Source organism: Podarcis liolepis (assembly GCF_965112155.1).
Source record: "Podarcis liolepis genome assembly, chromosome: 2".
In the NCBI taxonomy this organism is placed as follows: Eukaryota; Metazoa; Chordata; class Lepidosauria; order Squamata; family Lacertidae; genus Podarcis; species Podarcis liolepis.
Window position 1 is genome coordinate 32,294,791 of NC_139555.1, and position 19,032 is coordinate 32,313,822.

The 19,032-nt window shown below is 46.0% G+C and overlaps 1 protein-coding gene and 1 long non-coding RNA gene across 12 annotated transcripts in view; both read left to right on the forward strand.

The window, feature by feature from the left end:
* The window catches only part of MBTD1 (mbt domain containing 1), a 56,003-nt gene extending 37,173 nt beyond the window's left edge, over positions 1-18,830 (forward strand). For 8 of the 11 annotated variants that reach the window (XM_083487138.1, XM_083487141.1, XM_083487147.1 and 5 more), the window contains one exon: positions 14,662-18,830. In XM_083487138.1, coding sequence (XP_083343264.1) covers positions 14,662-14,780 — 119 coding nt within the window. In that variant the 3' untranslated portion in view covers positions 14,781-18,830. Of the gene's footprint in view, positions 1-10,302; positions 10,742-14,661 lie in introns of those variants that run through there. The other 3 variants (XM_083487142.1, XM_083487139.1, XM_083487143.1) reach the window with 2 other exon arrangements.
* LOC310699456 lies at positions 9-9,504 on the forward strand. The gene is made up of 2 exons (XR_014522090.1): positions 9-1,162; positions 7,790-9,504. It is a non-coding gene; the product is annotated as an uncharacterized lncRNA (long non-coding RNA).
* Positions 18,831-19,032: the final 202 nt, after the last annotated feature.

Below are 19,032 nucleotides of genomic sequence, written 5' to 3' on the forward strand. Positions count from 1 at the left end.
GTAATGGGTCATGTAAAAAAACAACAACGCTTATTAATGGAGGGCAAAATTGATTGAGGATCAAGCATGGTCAGGCATGAAACATGCTGACTCATTGCCGCCCTCACTTTTCATTTAAAAATAGAAAGAACATCCATTTCCTCCAGTATTTGCATCAGCCCATAAGCCCATCTCATTGAATTAATCACAAGTGTTGAGTCCCTGTTTTTTCCTGCTGCTTCAGAACTCAGCAAATCTCCTCAAAATGAACTAAATGGAAGTGCTTTCAATGTACATACTGAAACAAAGTGAACTAAATGCCAATAGATTTCAGTTATCACTGGATATTATTTTATATCCTGGATGTCATATCCAAAAATAATCAGTGGTCACCCTAAAAAAAGAGGGAAACTAGTTTTGGAAGATTTTAAAAACATCACCCCCCAAAATTAATAGACCTTTGTCAACAGCCTGCCACATTTTTCTTTAAGCTGAAAACAGATTTCAAAATGAGAAACACTCTCATTTATATGTTCCCAAAATAAGTCCCTGTTGTGTGTTACTATTCTGATTATCATTCTGACACAATGAACAGGAGAAAATGAGCAGAATGAAAGGATTGAGTCACACTTGAGATCAATACAAACTGTAAGGTTGACATAGATGCCTCTTTCCAACTGTAAGAGAATTGAAAGTACAAAGCAATTTACTCCCAACAGTGTTTAGTGTGGAAATAGGTGCTTATTTAGTCTGAAGTAGACGGCTGCCTCTAAGAAAATGCAGGAGCTTATATTGTCAGTCTAATTCAGAGCTCCACTATGGAGAACTCCCCCACTTACTAGTATCTTGCTGGGCTTAATAGTGGAAAGGGTAGCACTGCATGCGCAAAGGATACTGGCAGGCTCATTAAAGTCTTGTCAATGTCCATATTTAGGTTGAAACAAAATGGTGCCCACTTGGAAAGGTGCTAGGTTTCAATCCTAGAAATATACACAAGTTGGGTCTGCTCCCCTTCCTTGTGAATTCTAACTAATGCAGAAATCTGGCTAGATTGGGAGGTTCTTTTCTGGACATAACCCAATTTGGACTCCACCAGAATCTATTGTGGGATCTTTCCTGTTCCAGGAGGGGCTTTTCAGGCATGGCCACAGATGCATATTGTCATATACCTGTGGCATGATTGGTGCTGTCAGAGCTGCTTGAAGATCCTAGCTCACAGAGGATCACGCTAGCCAGCGGTCATTAAGTAAAAGTCTTTATTGAATTACAGTTTCCATTCTCACGCTGCTGCGCGCAACTCTACGCCTAGTAGCTAGGTCGGCGAAGCTCCGTCTGAGTCTCCGCCCTGTGTGCACCAACTTAATATCCTAGCCTTGCTCCACCTTTTCCTCCTGACTGTCCTCCTCTGGGTCCCTCTACCCCCCGGGGCTTCTTCCTTCCGGGATTCTTCTGACGCTGACCCAGACCCTCCTGCCTCCTTGCGCCGGGCTTTAGGACCTGGCTCTCTTTCGGGGCTGCTTACTGCGCCGCCTTCCTCTGCATTTGAACTTGGCGCGCGCGCCCAACCTTCCACTTTCCTCTCAACCGTTTCTTCGCTCCCCGATGGAGGTGTGGCCATCCCCGACTCATGTCCTCCCTCCTGTGGAGGTGTGGCCACTCCTGACTCATGTCCTCCCTCCTGTGGTGAGCTGCCAGCGCTTCCCCCCTGGCTCCCTTCCTCTTCCCTGCTTCCTGGCGGTGACGCTGGTCCCGATTTCCAGCTGCTCCCCCCTGAGTCCTCTCTGGCTCTGTCTTCCTGGGGTGCCCCCCTAGACTCCCCCCTTGCCCTCGCCACTGGTGCTCCTTTCTGTGAATCCTCTGATTCACTGGAAAGACTAGGAGATCTCGGGTCGTCGTCGTCACTCATCTTTTCTTCTGCCTCCTCCCCTTCGCTCTCTGTTTCCTCCCTTGCCCGTGCTTCTGCTCCTAAACCCCTGACATCCATCCCCCCCTCGAAGCCCCCCATTCCCCCCTCCCCTCCTTCCGGTGCTGGAGCTGGGGGCTGCTGTTGCAAAGGGACGAACGTCGGGTATCGGTCGCTTCCCGTGGCAGGCCTCCATCTGAAGTCTCCCGGGTCTTCCTCCCCGCTCTCGTCGACGACAGTCACCTCCGCTTCCATCTCTGTGCCGCCGTGCTCGAAACCAGGGTCGTCCCCGAAAACGTCCATGTCCGTCTCTCCCTCACTTCCTCCTGTCGGTGTTGCTCGTCCTGGGCCTTCCAGCCACCGTCTGCGCCACTGCTCCTCTGGCCTATCGTCCCACCAATACGAGGGTTCTGATGCAGATCCCGAGGGTGACCCCTCCGGGGAACGGACGTCTTGTGTCGGGTCCTCGTCCGAGTCGAACCCCCGGAAAGTGCTGGCCGAAAGTGTGGGCGTGAAAAGCCAGTCGTCAAAATATTCTGCTGGCATAGGTCTATGGGGAAAGAGGGCATGAAACTCGTCTTTGAGGAGAGGTTCGTCCAAGGCGTAGCCCGGCACCCAGCTGTTCGCACTGGCCGGGGTGCCCTCCTTGGCGAGAAAGTATTCTACCCCCTCTTCCCCCCATCTGGAGTCCAAAATCTCAGTGACTTCGTTGATGCGCTCCTTCTGTGCCACTTCCGCGTGCCCTGTTCTGTCTCTGACCGGACTCGGTGCTGTTCCGGGTTCCTGGAACCTGTGCGGTGCCTTGTAGGGAGTGAGCACCGATCTGTGGAATACCGGATGCATTCTGGAACCCTCCGGAAGTGCCAGTCTGAAAGCTACCGGGTTGACCTGCTCTTCGACTTGGTAGGGCCCCAGTTGCTTATGCCCTAGTTTCTTCTTGGCCAACGACCTGGCCGGCACTGCGTGGGCTGCTAACCAAACCCAGTCTCCCACGTGGAGCTCTTCTCCAACCCTTCTGTGCTTGTCTGCTTGTACCTTGTATGCGTGCTTGGCCAGCTCCAGGTGGCGCCTCAGCTGATCGTGGACCTCCTGCAGCTCCGACGCGAACGCATCTGCTGTCTGCGGCTCCCCCTCCCCCATTCTTTCCAGTCCCGGGAAGGTTCTGGGGTGCCTCCCGTTGTTGGCGAAGAACGGCGTGACCCCCGTGGACACGTGCTTCGTGTTGTTGTAGGCGAACTCGGCAAGCGGTAGGTAATCCACCCACGTCGCAGGCTGTTGATTTGCATAACATCTCAGGTACTGCTGCATGATGGCATTGACCCGCTCCGCTTGCCCGTTGGTCTGCGGGTGTCTCGCCGACGCCAGGTTGATCTTGACGTTCAGGAAGCCCATCAGCTTCTGCCAGAAATTCGAGATGAACTGCCGCCCCCGGTCGGACAGAATAGACCGTGGCAGACCGTGAACCTTGAACACGTGGTCTATGAACAGTTTGGCGGTTTGCTCCGCCGTGGCCACCTTCGCACACGGAATGAAATGCGCCATCTTGGAAAACAGGTCCACCACCACCAGCACTGCCGTCTTGCCCCTTGAGCTGGGCAGATCCGTGACAAAGTCCAGAGCCACCCTTTCCCAAGGTTCGACCGGAGTTTGCAGCGGTTCCAACAGTCCGGCCGGCGGTTTGTGCACTGGTTTGGCCCTCTGGCAGGTGTCGCACCTCGCCACGTAGTCTGCGACCTCCCCTCTCATACCAGGCCACCAGAAATCCCTGGCTACTAATTCCACCGTCTTCTCCTTGCCAAAGTGCCCGGCCGTGGGCGCGTCGTGCAGCTGCTGCAGCACCTTGGCTCGAAGTTCGTCTCCCGGCACGTAGATGGCCCCTTTTCGGATGAGCAATCCATCTCGTAGCCGGAAACCGTCGGCCGCTGCCTTGCCCCTTTGCACCTCTGCCATCTTTGCTTGTGCGAAGGAGTCCTCCTGCAACGCACGTCGCACCGCCTCTAGGTCCACGGTCGCCGCGGCGCACGCCCACACTGCTGGTGCGAAGATGTGCATGGCGGCCGCTGGCGTTGCGTCCTCCAGATACTGTGGCTTACGGGAGAGAGCGTCTGCCATGATGTTGGTGTCCCCCGGGACATACTCTATTCGGAAGTCGAAGTTTGCAAAGAACTCAGCCCAACGTATCTGCCTCTGGTTCAGGAACTGTGCCGTGCGCCAGTGCTCTAGATTCTTGTGGTCCGTGCAAACCTGCACCGTGTGCTTGGCGCCGATCAGAAAGTGCCTCCACGCCTTGAACGCTGCGTGAATGGCCAGCAACTCCCTGTCCCAGATGGTGTAGTTCTGTTCGGACTTGCTGAGCTTCCTGGAGTAAAACGCTCCCGGTCGCCACACCCCCTGCGGGTCTTTCTGCAACAGGACCGCCCCCACGGCTCTGTCCGAGGCGTCTGTCTCCACCCTCATCGGCTTGCTGGGGTTGACATGAAGCAGCTGCTCTTCCGACGCGAAGAGACGCTTGAGTGCCTGAAAGGACTGCTCCGCCTGCGCTGTCCAAACGAACTTCTTCTTCTTGGAGCTAAGCGTGTCAGTGATGGCCGCTGTCTGCATCGCGAAGCCCTTGATAAACTTGCGATAGAAGTTCGCAAAGCCGACAAACCGTTGGACCTCCTTCCGGTTGCGCGGACTCTTCCAATCCAACACCGCTCGAACCTTGGCGCTGTCCATGGCGAGCCCCTTGTCAGACAGCTTGTAGCCCAGAAAATCCACCTCCGGCACGTCAAATTGGCACTTCTCCAGCTTGGCGTAGAGCCTATGTTGCTTTAGCCTGCTCAGCACTTCCTTGACGTGTCCGTCATGCTCCTGCTGCGACTCCGAAAAGATCAGGATGTCATCTAAGAAACAGACGCACGTCTTGTAGAGAAGTCCCGCCAACACGTGATGCATAAACGCTTGAAAAACGTGGGAGCCATTTTGCAATCCAAAAGGCATAACTCTATATTCGTAGGTCCCCAGTGGCGTGAACATGGCTGTCTTCCACTCATCTCCTTCCCGCATGCGAATGAGGTTGTACGCCCCCCGCAGGTCCAACTTGGTGAACACTCTGCCCTTCCGTACCTTTGCCAGGAGGTCGTCAATACGGGGCATGGGGAAGTCCGATGGCCTAGTCAGACTGTTCAAAATCCTGTAATCCACTACCAGTCTTTTCTGGGGCGTGTCCCGCTTCTTAACAAAGAATACGGGACTGCCCCCCACTGCCCTGGACTCCCGGATGAAGCCGCGTTGCAAATTATGGTCAATGAACTCTTTGAGTTCCTGCAGTTCGTCCTCTGACATGGAATACAGTTTCCCTTTAGGCAGCGCCGCCCCCGGCAGCAGGTCAATTTTGCAGTCATATGGTCTGTGAGGGGGTAGCCTGTCTGCCTCCTTCTCGCAGAAAACTTCCAAAAATTCAGCGTACTTGTGTGGAATCGCTTGCAGCGTGCCTAGCAGCAGCTGTGACTCCTCTTCCTCTCCTTCCTGCCTGGGCACGATGCAGTGTTCAGCACAAAAGGAAGAGCCGAAGGTCAGCTGCCTCTGGTAACAAGCCATCGCTGGGCTGTGCTTGTCCAGCCAACTCATGCCCAATACAATGGGCGTGTCAGATAGTCGAGTGACGTTGAAGCTGATGATTTCTCTGTGATTCCCAAGTCGCATCACCATTGGTGGCGTCTGCTTCACCACTTGCCCCCCGAGCAGCTCCCTGCCATCCACCGTGACAACCTGCAGGGGCAGTGTGGCCGGCAGCAACTGCACAGCGTGCCTGTCGACAAAGTCCTGCCCTATAAAGTCCGCATTGCTGCCTGAGTCAATGGTGATTGGCACGTCCATGGTGATTCCATTGGGCAGTTGGAGAGACGCTGTGAGCCTCACTACTGGTTTGGGCGGGAGGGGGTTCACGGGCTGTAAAATCGCTGGGGACTGCGTCACTAACACGTCTGGCTGGGCCCCAGTGCCTCTTCCTCCAGCCAGACAGCCTCGTTTCCCTGCTGTGGTCCTCCTTGCTGTGTTGCTGCAGTCACCATTGCTGAGGCTGCAGTGAGCTTGTGGGGCCTCTGGGGACACTCTTTCGCCATATGCCCTGGCTCCTCACAGACGTAACACTTCCTGTTCCCTCTAGGAGGCTTCGCTTTCACTGCTGCTGGTGCTAGGGCTCTGGTTGCTGACTGAGCCCTTGCACCTCCCACCTCCATAGGTTCGGCTCCTCCTCCTGGCGGAGGCGTGGATTGCGTCCGCGCTGCTTCCCTGGGAAAGAAGGAGGGGCCCCCGGCTGGTTCGCGCCCTCCACGCCCTTCGTCCCTGTTCCACGGACGTCCTTCCAGCCTCACCCCCACTGCCAGTGCCCTCTGAACGACCTCCTGGGTGGTTCGGGGTCTCTCCCCCCTGGCGATCTCATCTTTAATCGAGTTATGCAGCCCCTCCCAAAAGAGGTCTCTTACAGGAGCCGAATCTCTGTCCCATTCCAGGGCACTGACCAAGGCGAAAAAGCGGGCATGGTACTGCCTGACGCTGGCCCTCCCTTGTCTCAGCCCATGCACCTCCTTCCGTGCAAGATCCACGTCAATACTTGATAAAAAACACCCATCCATTGCTTTAATAAAGGCATCTGCATTCTGTAGCGCCGGATCCTTATCTCTCCATAAATTGCGTAGCCATGCTCTCGCATCCCCATGCAGATGGGACATGATGAACCCCACTCTCTCTTGTTCATCTCTAAAGTCTTTATGCAGCAGTTGCAGTGCGCACAGTATGTCGGCTCTAAAGTTGGGATACTGTTGCAGGTTCCCATCGAAGTGAGAGACCAGCCCGCCTGTCCGTCTCGCCAACCCAATGCCCTCCTGCCGGGGTGTCTGCTTTGTCAGCACGTCTAACCTGACCTGGAGATCCCTGCAGGCTGCGGCTGCTTCCTCCTCCCTCTTCCTGGATGCTAGAGCCTCGGCGTTCAGTTGTGCCACCGCGTTTCTGAGTTCCTCTATCTGCTGCTCAGCCGTCATGTCGTCTGCCGTTCGTGAGCTTGCTAGTAGGCACCTGTGTCTCTCCCCTCCTCGAGGCTGTAGATGCCCACAAGTTGAGACGGAGCTTACTGTCAGAGCTGCTTGAAGATCCTAGCTCACAGAGGATCACGCTAGCCAGCGGTCATTAAGTAAAAGTCTTTATTGAATTACAGTTTCCATTCTCACGCTGCTGCGCGCAACTCTACGCCTAGTAGCTAGGTCGGCGAAGCTCCGTCTGAGTCTCCGCCCTGTGTGCACCAACTTAATATCCTAGCCTTGCTCCACCTTTTCCTCCTGACTGTCCTCCTCTGGGTCCCTCTACCCCCCGGGGCTTCTTCCTTCCGGGATTCTTCTGACGCTGACCCAGACCCTCCTGCCTCCTTGCGCCGGGCTTTAGGACCTGGCTCTCTTTCGGGGCTGCTTACTGCGCCGCCTTCCTCTGCATTTGAACTTGGCGCGCGCGCCCAACCTTCCACTTTCCTCTCAACCGTTTCTTCGCTCCCCGATGGAGGTGTGGCCATCCCCGACTCATGTCCTCCCTCCTGTGGAGGTGTGGCCACTCCTGACTCATGTCCTCCCTCCTGTGGTGAGCTGCCAGCGCTTCCCCCCTGGCTCCCTTCCTCTTCCCTGCTTCCTGGCGGTGACGCTGGTCCCGATTTCCAGCTGCTCCCCCCTGAGTCCTCTCTGGCTCTGTCTTCCTGGGGTGCCCCCCTAGACTCCCCCCTTGCCCTCGCCACTGGTGCTCCTTTCTGTGAATCCTCTGATTCACTGGAAAGACTAGGAGATCTCGGGTCGTCGTCGTCACTCATCTTTTCTTCTGCCTCCTCCCCTTCGCTCTCTGTTTCCTCCCTTGCCCGTGCTTCTGCTCCTAAACCCCTGACAGGTGCGTTCCTTTTCATAAAGGCCACTGCAGAGGCTGCAGTTTGCTTGACATGAGTCAGTCTTTGCCTGCCAGCACCAAGCAGCTGTTCTGGTATTCAGCAGGAAAGGTCCCATTTACACCATGCAGTGGGTTGCAGTGTGCACAGGGTCTCTGAACAGCGAGGAACCAAAAATCTGCAAAGCCCACTCAGTTTCACCTGCTTCTGCTGGGGTGAACAAATTGAGGATTTGATTTATTTATCAAATTTCTCCTCACCTAGCCCTAGCTTTAACTATTCCTACTTCTTGGATAGTTGTAACTATTGGAGCACATACTGACTACAGTTGTTGGTTAGAGAGAAAAATGTTCCACATCTCACAAACGGGAATGAAGTGTCTTTCCCCGTAAGCATACTGAAGACCTATGGCATATTTAAAACAATAGGCAGAAAGCCAAGCGCAGCTCATTATACATCCTCATTTTTCGGTCATTACAACATCTCTATACAGATGCATTGTTCAGTAGTAACTCACCTCGCTACTTAAAAGCTGGTCTTGTTTCCTTGAGTGTTCACGCTACTAACTTTGTTTGTATTTGAAATGTTAAGAATTATAAAACTGGTTGCATTTTTTCAGCACTGAAAACATCAAACCTTTAGGTAATTTTTGAGAGACTGGTCTCTTGGAGAGCATGCAATGTCCCCAAATGAGTCCCATTTTTATACATACATACAGTGTTAATTGATTTGACGTAGGGTCTTCAATGCACTGAATTTCCAAGGTTGCAAGGCTGGGGGGTGATTGGGAATGCTACAGGACCTCATTGAGTTTACAAAAGTTCAGAAGAAACTTGCATATATCTGCTACCTTCTTGCCTTCTGAGAACTCTCCATGTTTACCCTAACCAATAAAATATCAGAGTCCCATATATCTCCTTGTATCGTACTGTATATGTAGGAGCCAGGCCCGGCTGTGTGGCTTTTTGAGATGGCTTTTCTTTTCGCAATATGCCCTTTTCTAATCCTTCGGATGAAATGCTTTATTTGTGCCACTGTCTCAGGCATGTTGAAAGATCAGAAAACAGGTATTTGATGATAGGGATGAAATTAGCCTCTGTGCTTCCTTCCATCAATTACTAAGGGTAGTGCCAGAATACCAGCTTACTTTGAACTGTAGCTGCGGAATTTCACCACTGGGATCTACATGTGAGAGGTCCATTTTCAATATGAAATAATGATGTGATGATGAAAAAGCACGCCCCCCCTTTTTTGGTGCAGCTATTAAGAGCATTGGAGCATAGATCCATAATGAATTTTGTAACCTTAAATTTAGGTCCTCTTGCCAAATAGAAATAACTAGAATGAACTGAACAAAATATTTCCTGTGGTGTAAGATGAAAATCGAGAGCATTATAATGAGCAACCAGACTTCATTATCATGCATGATATTTTCTACTTTTATTTAACTCCTGTAGCTACAGCTGAGTTATTTTCTTCATGTTCCTGAGGAGGTGCCTTGACTCCAATTGCTACTGCACTAATAGAAAGAAAAATATCTCTCCCCCCCCATGCTATTGCCATTTTCTAAATCACCAATATTTTTGTATTTAAAGCTAAGAGAAATAAAACAGGAGCTTGAAGCAAATGATGTTGTTTACTGAGCTCTTGCACAAAATAAATAGGTTGCTTGCTCTTCTGTAACTCCATCCTAGTTACTGCCTTTATTAGAAAAATGAAATAGCTGTAGAATGGTAATGGGAAAATAATTGATGCCCCGATGGTAGTGACCCATGAATATAATGCTCTCTGAAAAACAGAACAAACTTGTTTGATAACTGGACCATCTACATGTTTGTATCAAATCATCATGAAGTTTTGAGCAGGCTTAAGTGGCTTGAGAGACCCTGACACCTGGATGCGTTTTTCCCAGGTGGCCTAGCTTTTGGGACTCCTTTATACTCCCATAAGGTATATGTAATTGAAGAATCCCAAAACTAAAGAATCCTAAAGGGGATTTACTGTTGGCCTTGGTACACTGCCCAGAGAGTTATTGCACCCAAAGATTCCCAGCGTTTCAAAAGTGTTCTGCAATTGGCATGGAAGTGATTGCCCTTTTGAGACCTAAAGCCTTTGTAGACATGTTGGACATGTAGTCCTTTCTTCGGGGTCATTGTGACCCTGAAGTCCAGCTGCTCTTAGTCTTTGACTGTTATGGAATAGAATATGAGACAGTTTCAGTCTGTTCCCCATTTGATCCTCCATGAAGCTCCCTCTCCTTGAGAGATTTTTAAATCCACTCCACTTGTAGGGGTAGATACAGCAGGTGGGTTACGCCTGTACAGTCTGCCAAAATGTACGGGTGGAAAAAGAGTTCAGCAGTCTGTGATTACTAAAAGTGATATACAAGTGTCCTAGGAATTTGGGGGGGGGGGGCAGGGAGAGAAATGAATTGAGTAAATATTTATTTTGCATGTTGTAGAATGTGTATCATTCTAATGTCGTGTTTTAATATTTAAACTTTTTAAATTTTATTTAGCAGAGGAATGTGAGTCAGCAAGGAAGATGAGATAGAACCATACTAAGAGCGAAACCAAGTGACCTCTGTTTTAGTAAGGTTCCAAGTAGCAACAGGTTGTACTTTTGAGACTGCGTTACAACATGCTCCTTTGCACTTTCCAAAGACTATTTATGTCAATGTTTGTAAAGTAAGCTGCAATATTGGATCCGAGCAAAAAGCAACAACTGAACTTGCCATCTTGTCATCAAAAGCTGCCTGTAATGGATGCTTCAGAAGAAGCATAAAAGAAAGAAAAAATAGCAGTTATAGTATATTCTTTTCCCACATCAGTCCCTTTTGCCAGCCAGAGCCTTGGATTATTTTTATTAATCTTTTAGTTATTTCATGAGCAGTTACTTGGCTCTTTTGGATATTGTCTTTCTTATTAAAGGCTGTATATGTCTTGTTTGCTACTTTAGTCAGTGTCAACAGTTTTTATGAAGCTGTCTATGTGACTGTTGCATCACATTTTTAATGGAAGAGACTCTCTTAAAAAAAAAACTTGTCTGAACCATATTTGTTTCCTTTGCGTCAGATATAGCACCCCTTCACCATACCATAGAATCATGGAGCTGGAAGGGACTCAAGGGCCATCTAGTTCAGCCCCCTGCAATAAGCATCCATGACAGATGGCCATGTTTTGCTGGTTTGCCAGTATCAAAACAATAAGCAACAGTACAATTAGTGCATTGAACTGTAAAATATTTACGTCAGATATCCATAGATGGTTGGCAATATGCACAGCAGTCTTTTAAATTGACTGTACTTCCTTTGAGATCTTTTGAAAGCGTTAAGTAGGGGATTGAACTTGGAACTTGGAACTGGGTCTGCCAATGGACAAGATCCCATATGCCCTGCTCCCGTAGACCAACTTCGACTACAGGGGTGTAACGTGGGGGGGGGGGGGCTGCCAGGGCGATGGCCCCAGGCACATTTTTCCAGGGGGCACTGATCACGCCACCCTGCCAGCCCTGCACCATTTTGCAAGGCTGGGATCTGAGCTGAATGACTCACCGGGAAATTCATTCAGATCAGCTCCCAGCCTCGCAAAGCAGCACAGGGCTGGCATCACTCCACCGGCATCTGCTGTTTATAGCCACTGCTCCTGCTCTCCTTCACAGACACACAAGGACTACCTGCATGAAGCTTGTGGACTACTTGATAGCCTGGGGACCACAGTTTCAGAACTCCTGAACTAATCTATATGGGGGAGATGTAGAGTATACTCTTTATTTCTAGCATGCTAGTTCAAACTTAACAACTTAAAAAAAAACAGTGTAGGAGGGAGTATTAAAACATATAACCCTAGCATTGGAGATGATATTATAATCTGAACAGGCCTTTATTCTGAATTTGTAGAGAGGCTTGTGTCAAAAGGCAGCTCTGATAAATTCTTCCAGTTTCTCTCTTCCACTACAGACCATTCCATACTCTTCTAGACAGAAGTGGTTCGGAAAGTGTAGGGTTTGTTTTGCAGGAGGTAGCCAGAAAAGCCCCATTGTGCAAGCAGAGTTCCACTTCTTGTTCTTTGGATGCAAACTTAAGAATGCCACTTGGTAAAATCACAAAAATTCAAGAGCAATATAACCCTTTAAGTAATTCATGTTATCCTATTTGTATAATAATTTGCATTCCATACATTTTTACAAAAACATTAACAAATTACATTACAAACCAGGCAATTGTATCTCATATTCCAAAAATAATAATAATGTGAGTCTACTTTTTCATAAAAACACTTTATTTGCATCCTCAGGGAATGTGTTAATTTCCCCATTATTACTTCCAGTTGTAAAACTTGCAAAGTACATTCAGTGGATGCACCTTAGAATTTAAAGTGGCGGAGTAAATTGTTGTAGGGAACGTCATACAACTTCACAGAGAGGTATGAAAAATGAAAGTTTATTTTTGAAAAAGTAAGGCCACCACAGTTTGGTAAGATGCAAACTGGCATATAACGGCAAATTGCCATTAAAATGAAATCCAAAGTAATGGCAAAAAGGCAGCAAATGCTGTTTTGAATTACTTTTTAAAGATATTACTATTAAAACTGGCATACCCCAATTTAGCAAGGGTGATCTGGACGGAAGCAGATCTCCCGGTTCCAATCACTCTCCTACATGCAAAAGGGGGCTGTGCTAGGTGAAAAGCAAAGGTCCTCATGCAACTATACCGAGAGTGGAACCTCTGACCTAGGGGTTAAATGAGGCGCTCCCTAGGCAACAACCCTAAAGGCCTTGTGCTTTTGCCTGGCTGGAGTGTACCCTACTATACAAAGGTCACATCCACTGCATCGCCCAAAACTGGCATTCCACACTCCAGAGCTACACCTATGGAGATCCATGTCAAATCAGGGGTGGGTGGGTGTTTGTGTTCACCTGCCAAACAGACGAGGGCAACTTTTCAGGCTGACTCCACCATCCATCTCTTTATGGAGATACATGTGTGTTCCGTGTGGCAATTTGTGGGTCTGAGCCACTGTGTGCAACATCAAGGAGGCAATGCTGCTGCCTTATTCAGTCTAAATTGAGGCTCTTCGTAGAAGACTAACGCTCAAGCTCTGGCGATGCTGTTTTAAGAAAGGAGCAAGCAAATCTAAGAGGACTTGGATCTAGGAATCAAAATGTGAGGGATGGCTGAAAAAAGTAGAACCTAGGGAAAACGTGGGTAATACTCCTAGAAAAATACATAATAATACAGGGTGATTCATCATGAAGTCTACAGTTCCCATTCACTATAAATGGAAACTGTATACTTCATGATGAATCACCCTGTACTTTTTAAATATATGAAAGGCTGTCGTAATTAACATAGAATGTAGGAGGATATTTGACTGTATGACCAAAATGGCTGCTGTCAAGTGAATGATTCTGCTTGTTCTGTTGATGTCATGAAAAGTGTTCGTTATGGGTCTGAGCAATCATCTACCAAGATCAGTATCTTGGGTTTAGGCCCAGCGCTCACTGAGGTGGTAAACTCTCGCTGAGATGTAGTACTTCAGACCATAGGTGGGGACCTGAATGCTCACTCTCTCTATATATATATTATACAGAAAACTAGGAGAAGGAATCTAGCCTAGCTTCTCCTTAATTTGCTGGATTTCTGTGTGCAAGGAATCTTCCTTAAAACTAGGGAGGTTTTTGCTGTTGAGCAGAACAAATGATGCAGGTGTTTATCATGGGTTCATGCACGTTTTGGCTTAGTCACAACCCTTATGTAATATGTACAGTATTTGAACCTTCTTGAAACCTCTGTGTAATTGTGTCCCACTTTGAATCCTATATAAAACTATCACTGGGGTGAAAACACAGGTTTCTGGGACTGGATTCTGGGTTGCCTGTGTGGTTTTGCAACATTCCCATCACATTCTTCATCAAGCAGCCTGAACACTGCTGTACCTAACTTCCCCTATATTTAAATTTCACTTAATTCCTGTCTATTTGAAAAGAAATGCCTTATTTGTAATTATTGCAATTGTGTGTGTTCAAGCGGGGGGGTGGGTGAGTACCATTTTAGCAGCTGGGAGATTATGTGAGAAAAGTTAACATATTTTTAAAAATTGTGCCTTCACCAATGAAAAGTACAATTTTAGGGGAAAAAATACTAGTAAGCAGATTTGTGCACATTTAATAAATTGAAACATCCAATCAACTTTTAAAAAGTTGGGTAACAGCACAAATAGCTAAGCTATTGATCCAATAAGATCTGAGTTCCAAATCCCATCTCAGCTGGATCTCACTCGTGTTTTTAAGAAAAATCACTCTCAGCCTGAGTTTCCCAGTCTGTTAATGTACTAATAGTGGTTAATAGAAGAGGGCATGCATGTGAGAGCAAATAATAGAAAGGTTGAAATACACACTGATTTTTTTTTAATGGAAGTACTAGATAATAGTAAAATGAGATCATAACTTAATACAGGGGATTTCTGCTTAGTCCTTTGTGCTGTATTTGTTCAACAATCAATGCCTTGTTTTCCTCCCAAAAGTTTCTTATGATGAGTGGAAATGTTGTATCTTGAAGAGAAGGATTCTACTGAATGGGGAGCAAATCTATCCACAGTAATAGTACTAAAAGGTCATAACCGAATCACCTTTTCTTTCCTCCCTCCTTTTCTTAGTCACATTTTCAATTACAGCCCATGCGTTCAGTATTTTTCAATGTCTGTACTTAATTTTAAATTTAATTTTTTCAGTGTTAAATTGTGGGGGTTTGCATTTTGTTACAGAGGTAACAACAAGTTGGAGCATGCTTGAAAATTTCAGAGTCTGAACTGAAAGGAAATGTGTCTTCAAATGTTCACCAACTTTTCATTTTTTAAACCTCCTTTTTCATGTTTAGTCTCCTCACTGCAGCTGAAGGAGGAGTTGCTAGATGGAGAGGAATACAACTTTCTTCAAGGAGCATCTGACCAGGAAAGCAATGGGTCAGCCAGCCACTACATCAAACAAGAACCCTAAGGGCAGAGCAGGGCAGGATGGTACAAAAAGAGCCTTTCTTCAAGACTGATGTTCCCATTCTGAAGATACAGTTTGATGGCTTCTACTAAGGGCACTTTGCTAACTGCAGATAAGATTTCAATTCAGAATTTTTGGAGGATGAGGAAACTATTTTAGTGAAAAAGATTTTTCAATTTATTAAAAAATAATTGACACTTGTGTTGTATTTGAAGCTTTTAAAAGAATTTTTGTAATATTTTCGAGTTCAGATTTATTGTGCATTGTTAAAAAAATGAGATTCTAATTTTTTGGTAAGAATTAAAAGCTTAATTATAGCAGGATTGCAGGAAACCCTTTGAAGAAGATGAGGTGGTAGTATTTAGTTGAAAAAAAAGCAAATGAACTGTTTGTAACAAGTGAGCCTTCTGGTACAAGCTGGGAGATTCTGAATTTCAAACTACACTAGTCATACCCTGTCTTTTCCATGGTGAAATCATGGGATTCTGATCTTAGGGGTGGTGAAGACATACCAAAATAGGTTGGAAGAATGGAGTCTGGAAAGGGTTCCTCCTGGAAGTGGCAACATAATTTTCAAGAGTTTGGGCTTAAATTTTTGGAGAACGAAGCTGAGGTCCAAGCTTTTTGGAGGCCATTGGGTTTGGGCCGGATACTGCTGCATTGTGGTTTCCTGTTCACATTTTAAAATGTTGAGATATTCATGGAAATGATCAGCAAAGCTTCAGCACGTTTCGGCTGGAGAGGTTACAAAATGGACATGAGTTTGTGACTTTTTTTTTCTTGTGTAAGGAAAACGAGGCAGACGCAAAAGGCCCTTTTCTACAGAAACTTTGTGACAGGCCTGCTTTCCATCCCGGTGGAAGACACAGCTGAGGCAAATAGAAGAGGACATGTCATTTTGCTTTCCCTACCCATTTGGAAGAGCTTTTGGGTTATGAACTGAACTGGCTTGCCTAAGGATGACATGGCCCTGCTTTTAGGCCTCATGCTTTCTTTGACTTGGCTGCGGACACCATTTTCAAGCAAAAGGTTTTCGAGAACACATAATGACTGATGTGGCAAGAATGCTGAAGAACCTGGAATCTTTCCTCCGAGAGTTGAATCTGTGTGGATATTCGCAGATGGCTTCATTCTCAGAACTAACATGCTGACCTTGCCACACTGTGGTGTTGTGACAGGATGATGATGCGTGTCAAGAGTTTTGCTTTTACCAGTAAGGTTCATTAACTAAACTCTCAGGAATTAACTGCTTATGTTCTGTAACTGCTTCTGGGTCATTGCAGGTCCTCTTTAGAGCAGTATAAATGTCAAATTCTTGACTCTAGGGTAGGACTTAGAAGAAAGTAATCCTATAGATTAACCTCTACACACTTTAAGCCTAATGCTTTACATTGGCAACTTGCAAAGCCCCAGAGATGATTTTTTGGCATATGTTTTGAATTTTTAAAAACGCATAGAAAGTTGAAAACCAGCAATTTTGATTCTTTTCTTAATTAACTTGCTCTATTGTTGGGTACATACCATTGGTGATATGCAAAGGTTTACCACATTCTATGCAAGAGGGGATAATGGTATAAAATTTTGTAACTACTGGAAGTACATTTTTTTCTGTATAGTATAGGAATGTATGAGAACAATTTCTAGGCTTCCCCCCCTCCCCCTATAGCTGGGCCATTTTTGACTGCTTCATGTATACATATTTTTAAACTGATTATCAGGTGTCAAATACTTGTGAATTTAGGTGATAATTAGATATTCTCTGTCTCTAAAAAGATTTTGGCTTAACTGAGCTGCCTTCATTTTCTTTTCCTTGGGTAGAATGGCCGCCCGCTTCCACAAATGCTGCACTGCAGCTGTTTTTGAAACTTCTCCAGTTTGTAAAGCAGCTTCTAATGTGGCCAGAGAGGGCCGCTTTGGAGGGAGGCAGCAAAACACTGCATTGTGTGTACACACCCACAAAGGGGTTCACTAGATTTCAACTAATATTTTGAAAAGTCACCATACAAACGGACCTAAGAAATCCTTCTCCCTCCCTCACTCCCTGTATTTTTGTTAATCCTTAAACCAGTGCCTCTCAAAACCAAGGATGATCCATGCCATCAGGCCAGTTGATAGAATGATCTAGAAGGCAGAGACTCCAGGGAGAATTGGAATCAGTTTTCCCCCCATTTTAAGGTGTAGTTCTGTAAGCCTTGCTCACACCTAATAAAGGCAGTATACTCTCTCTGCAGGACTGGCATAGTCAAGATTGTTCAGAGCCTGTATTTTCATAGGGTCTGACTTGGAAAGATTTAGAGTAGCCCTTGTACAAGTATTTCTTCTGATTTCAGTAGGGACCACTTGCATAATACTGCTTAATATATAAAAAAGATACAGGAGAAGGCCTAGACTAGTGTCCTCTGTCAAGAGGAGAGGAAAGCCAGAAAGAGAGCTTAGATTTGTTTATAAATTGGGTCCTATATGGTCATAAAATCCAATCTTGAGCTTCACCCAACACAACATACCCTTTAGGTGGAATTGCCCCCTTTTTACCTGACAGAAATTCCGTATCTAACAACTATATAACGGGCAGAAGTTCAGAAGGTACAGCTTTCTTCATCACTGCACATTTAATGCTTTGAACACTGAACCTGCTGGATTTCTGCTAGTCATGCAGTCTGTCAGGATCAAAGGTGGAAATCCTCCTCCTACCTCTGTTGAATACGGCAGCTCCTGGAACATCCATAGCCACATTTGATCCTTACCACATCAACCTGAAATAGTCCCAGGGACCTGTTGGACCTTGTCAGACCTAGAACCATGCTAGAAGGGTGATCATCTTGATTAGTGCTACATTGCTAGTCTTTGGGTTTCTGGAGGTAGATCTGCATACATGTTAAGTTGGTACCACTACCAATCTAATCCACCCCAATTTCTGCCTGTAGGCAGAATACCACATCCCAATACATAACGTGTGTATGGTAGACTTCTTATTTGCAGAAACACCTATTATTAAAATTGCTTCATGAATCCCTTGTTCCAGCTTAGTTCCCTGGGGTTATTACTTCCTTCGCTTTGTTTATTCAGTGTTGATTCTAAGCAACATTTGTCTGTGGCCTCTTAATGCAGATGACGACTGGGTGGCAGTGAGCTTTCTTAGTACTGGGTTTAATTGCTTTGGTATGCATGCATTTTTTTGTATAATTTAGCTCGAAGAACATTCTCTTTATTTTACTGTGAACTAATTAACACAAAATTGGGATGGTGTGTTGGGGGGGGGAGAGTTGGTCAGGGATTTGATGCCTGTACTGATGCAAAGGGTCAGCTATTTTCAGTATTTGGCGCACATTTTTTTAAATATAAACAAGAAGGCACCGCAGACAAGGTCAAGTTGCATTGTAAGTGCTCCTTCTTTTTACAGCCGACCCTGTTTTGTTTTAAATTTCCTTGCTGAATCTGACAAAAGCAAAAGCAGTTATCAGTTTCTTGTTCTATTGATACTAACACGGGTTTCAGTGTTTGTTCGTTTTTATTGTCGTCGTCATTTTTATGTGATGTGAACACCTTCTCCCATCAATATTTGTATTATGGTGCTAATATATTTGGTAACAATCCTTTATTGGAAAGGGATTAAAACTGTGATTAAATTGATTTTTTTTTCTTTTTAATTTTCATATTTAAGTAAAGTCTCAGCCATTTATAAAAAAAGAAGAAAAAGCATCAACTTTTGCCCTGGAAAAACAATCAGGGCAGAAGTTTAAAAAAAAAAGTTGAATAGGGTTTTTACATCATTTCTGTATGTATTTGATATAGATCAATATCTGTATAAATTTAATCTTTTATTTTCTGGTAACTTGTGTGGTCAAATGGGAGCGTTTTAAAACCTCTAATGAAATGTATATAACTCAGTGAAAATGCTTTTGATGAAATTAATGTTACTTTCATTTTTACCAGACTGCAAATTTTCAAGCATGGATGTGAAAAAAAGCATTAAAAATTATAACTTTGTGTACAAGATGAAAATAATTCACTAAATTTGCCTTTTTTACACAAAATAAAAATGTTAAAAGTAAAGCCAGGTGGGTGGACTTTTTCCTCTCTCATTTTCAGGTGACGCCAACATGAATCCTTAACAGCAGCAATTTGCTCAGAAAACCAGAGTCTGGTCACACAGAACGCCAATAAGGCTGCTGTCTCATGGTGAAATTGCAATTTCATCACAGTCAGTCAGTCCAATAAGCACTAGTACAGTCCTGTCTGGATTTAACTCTGTTAA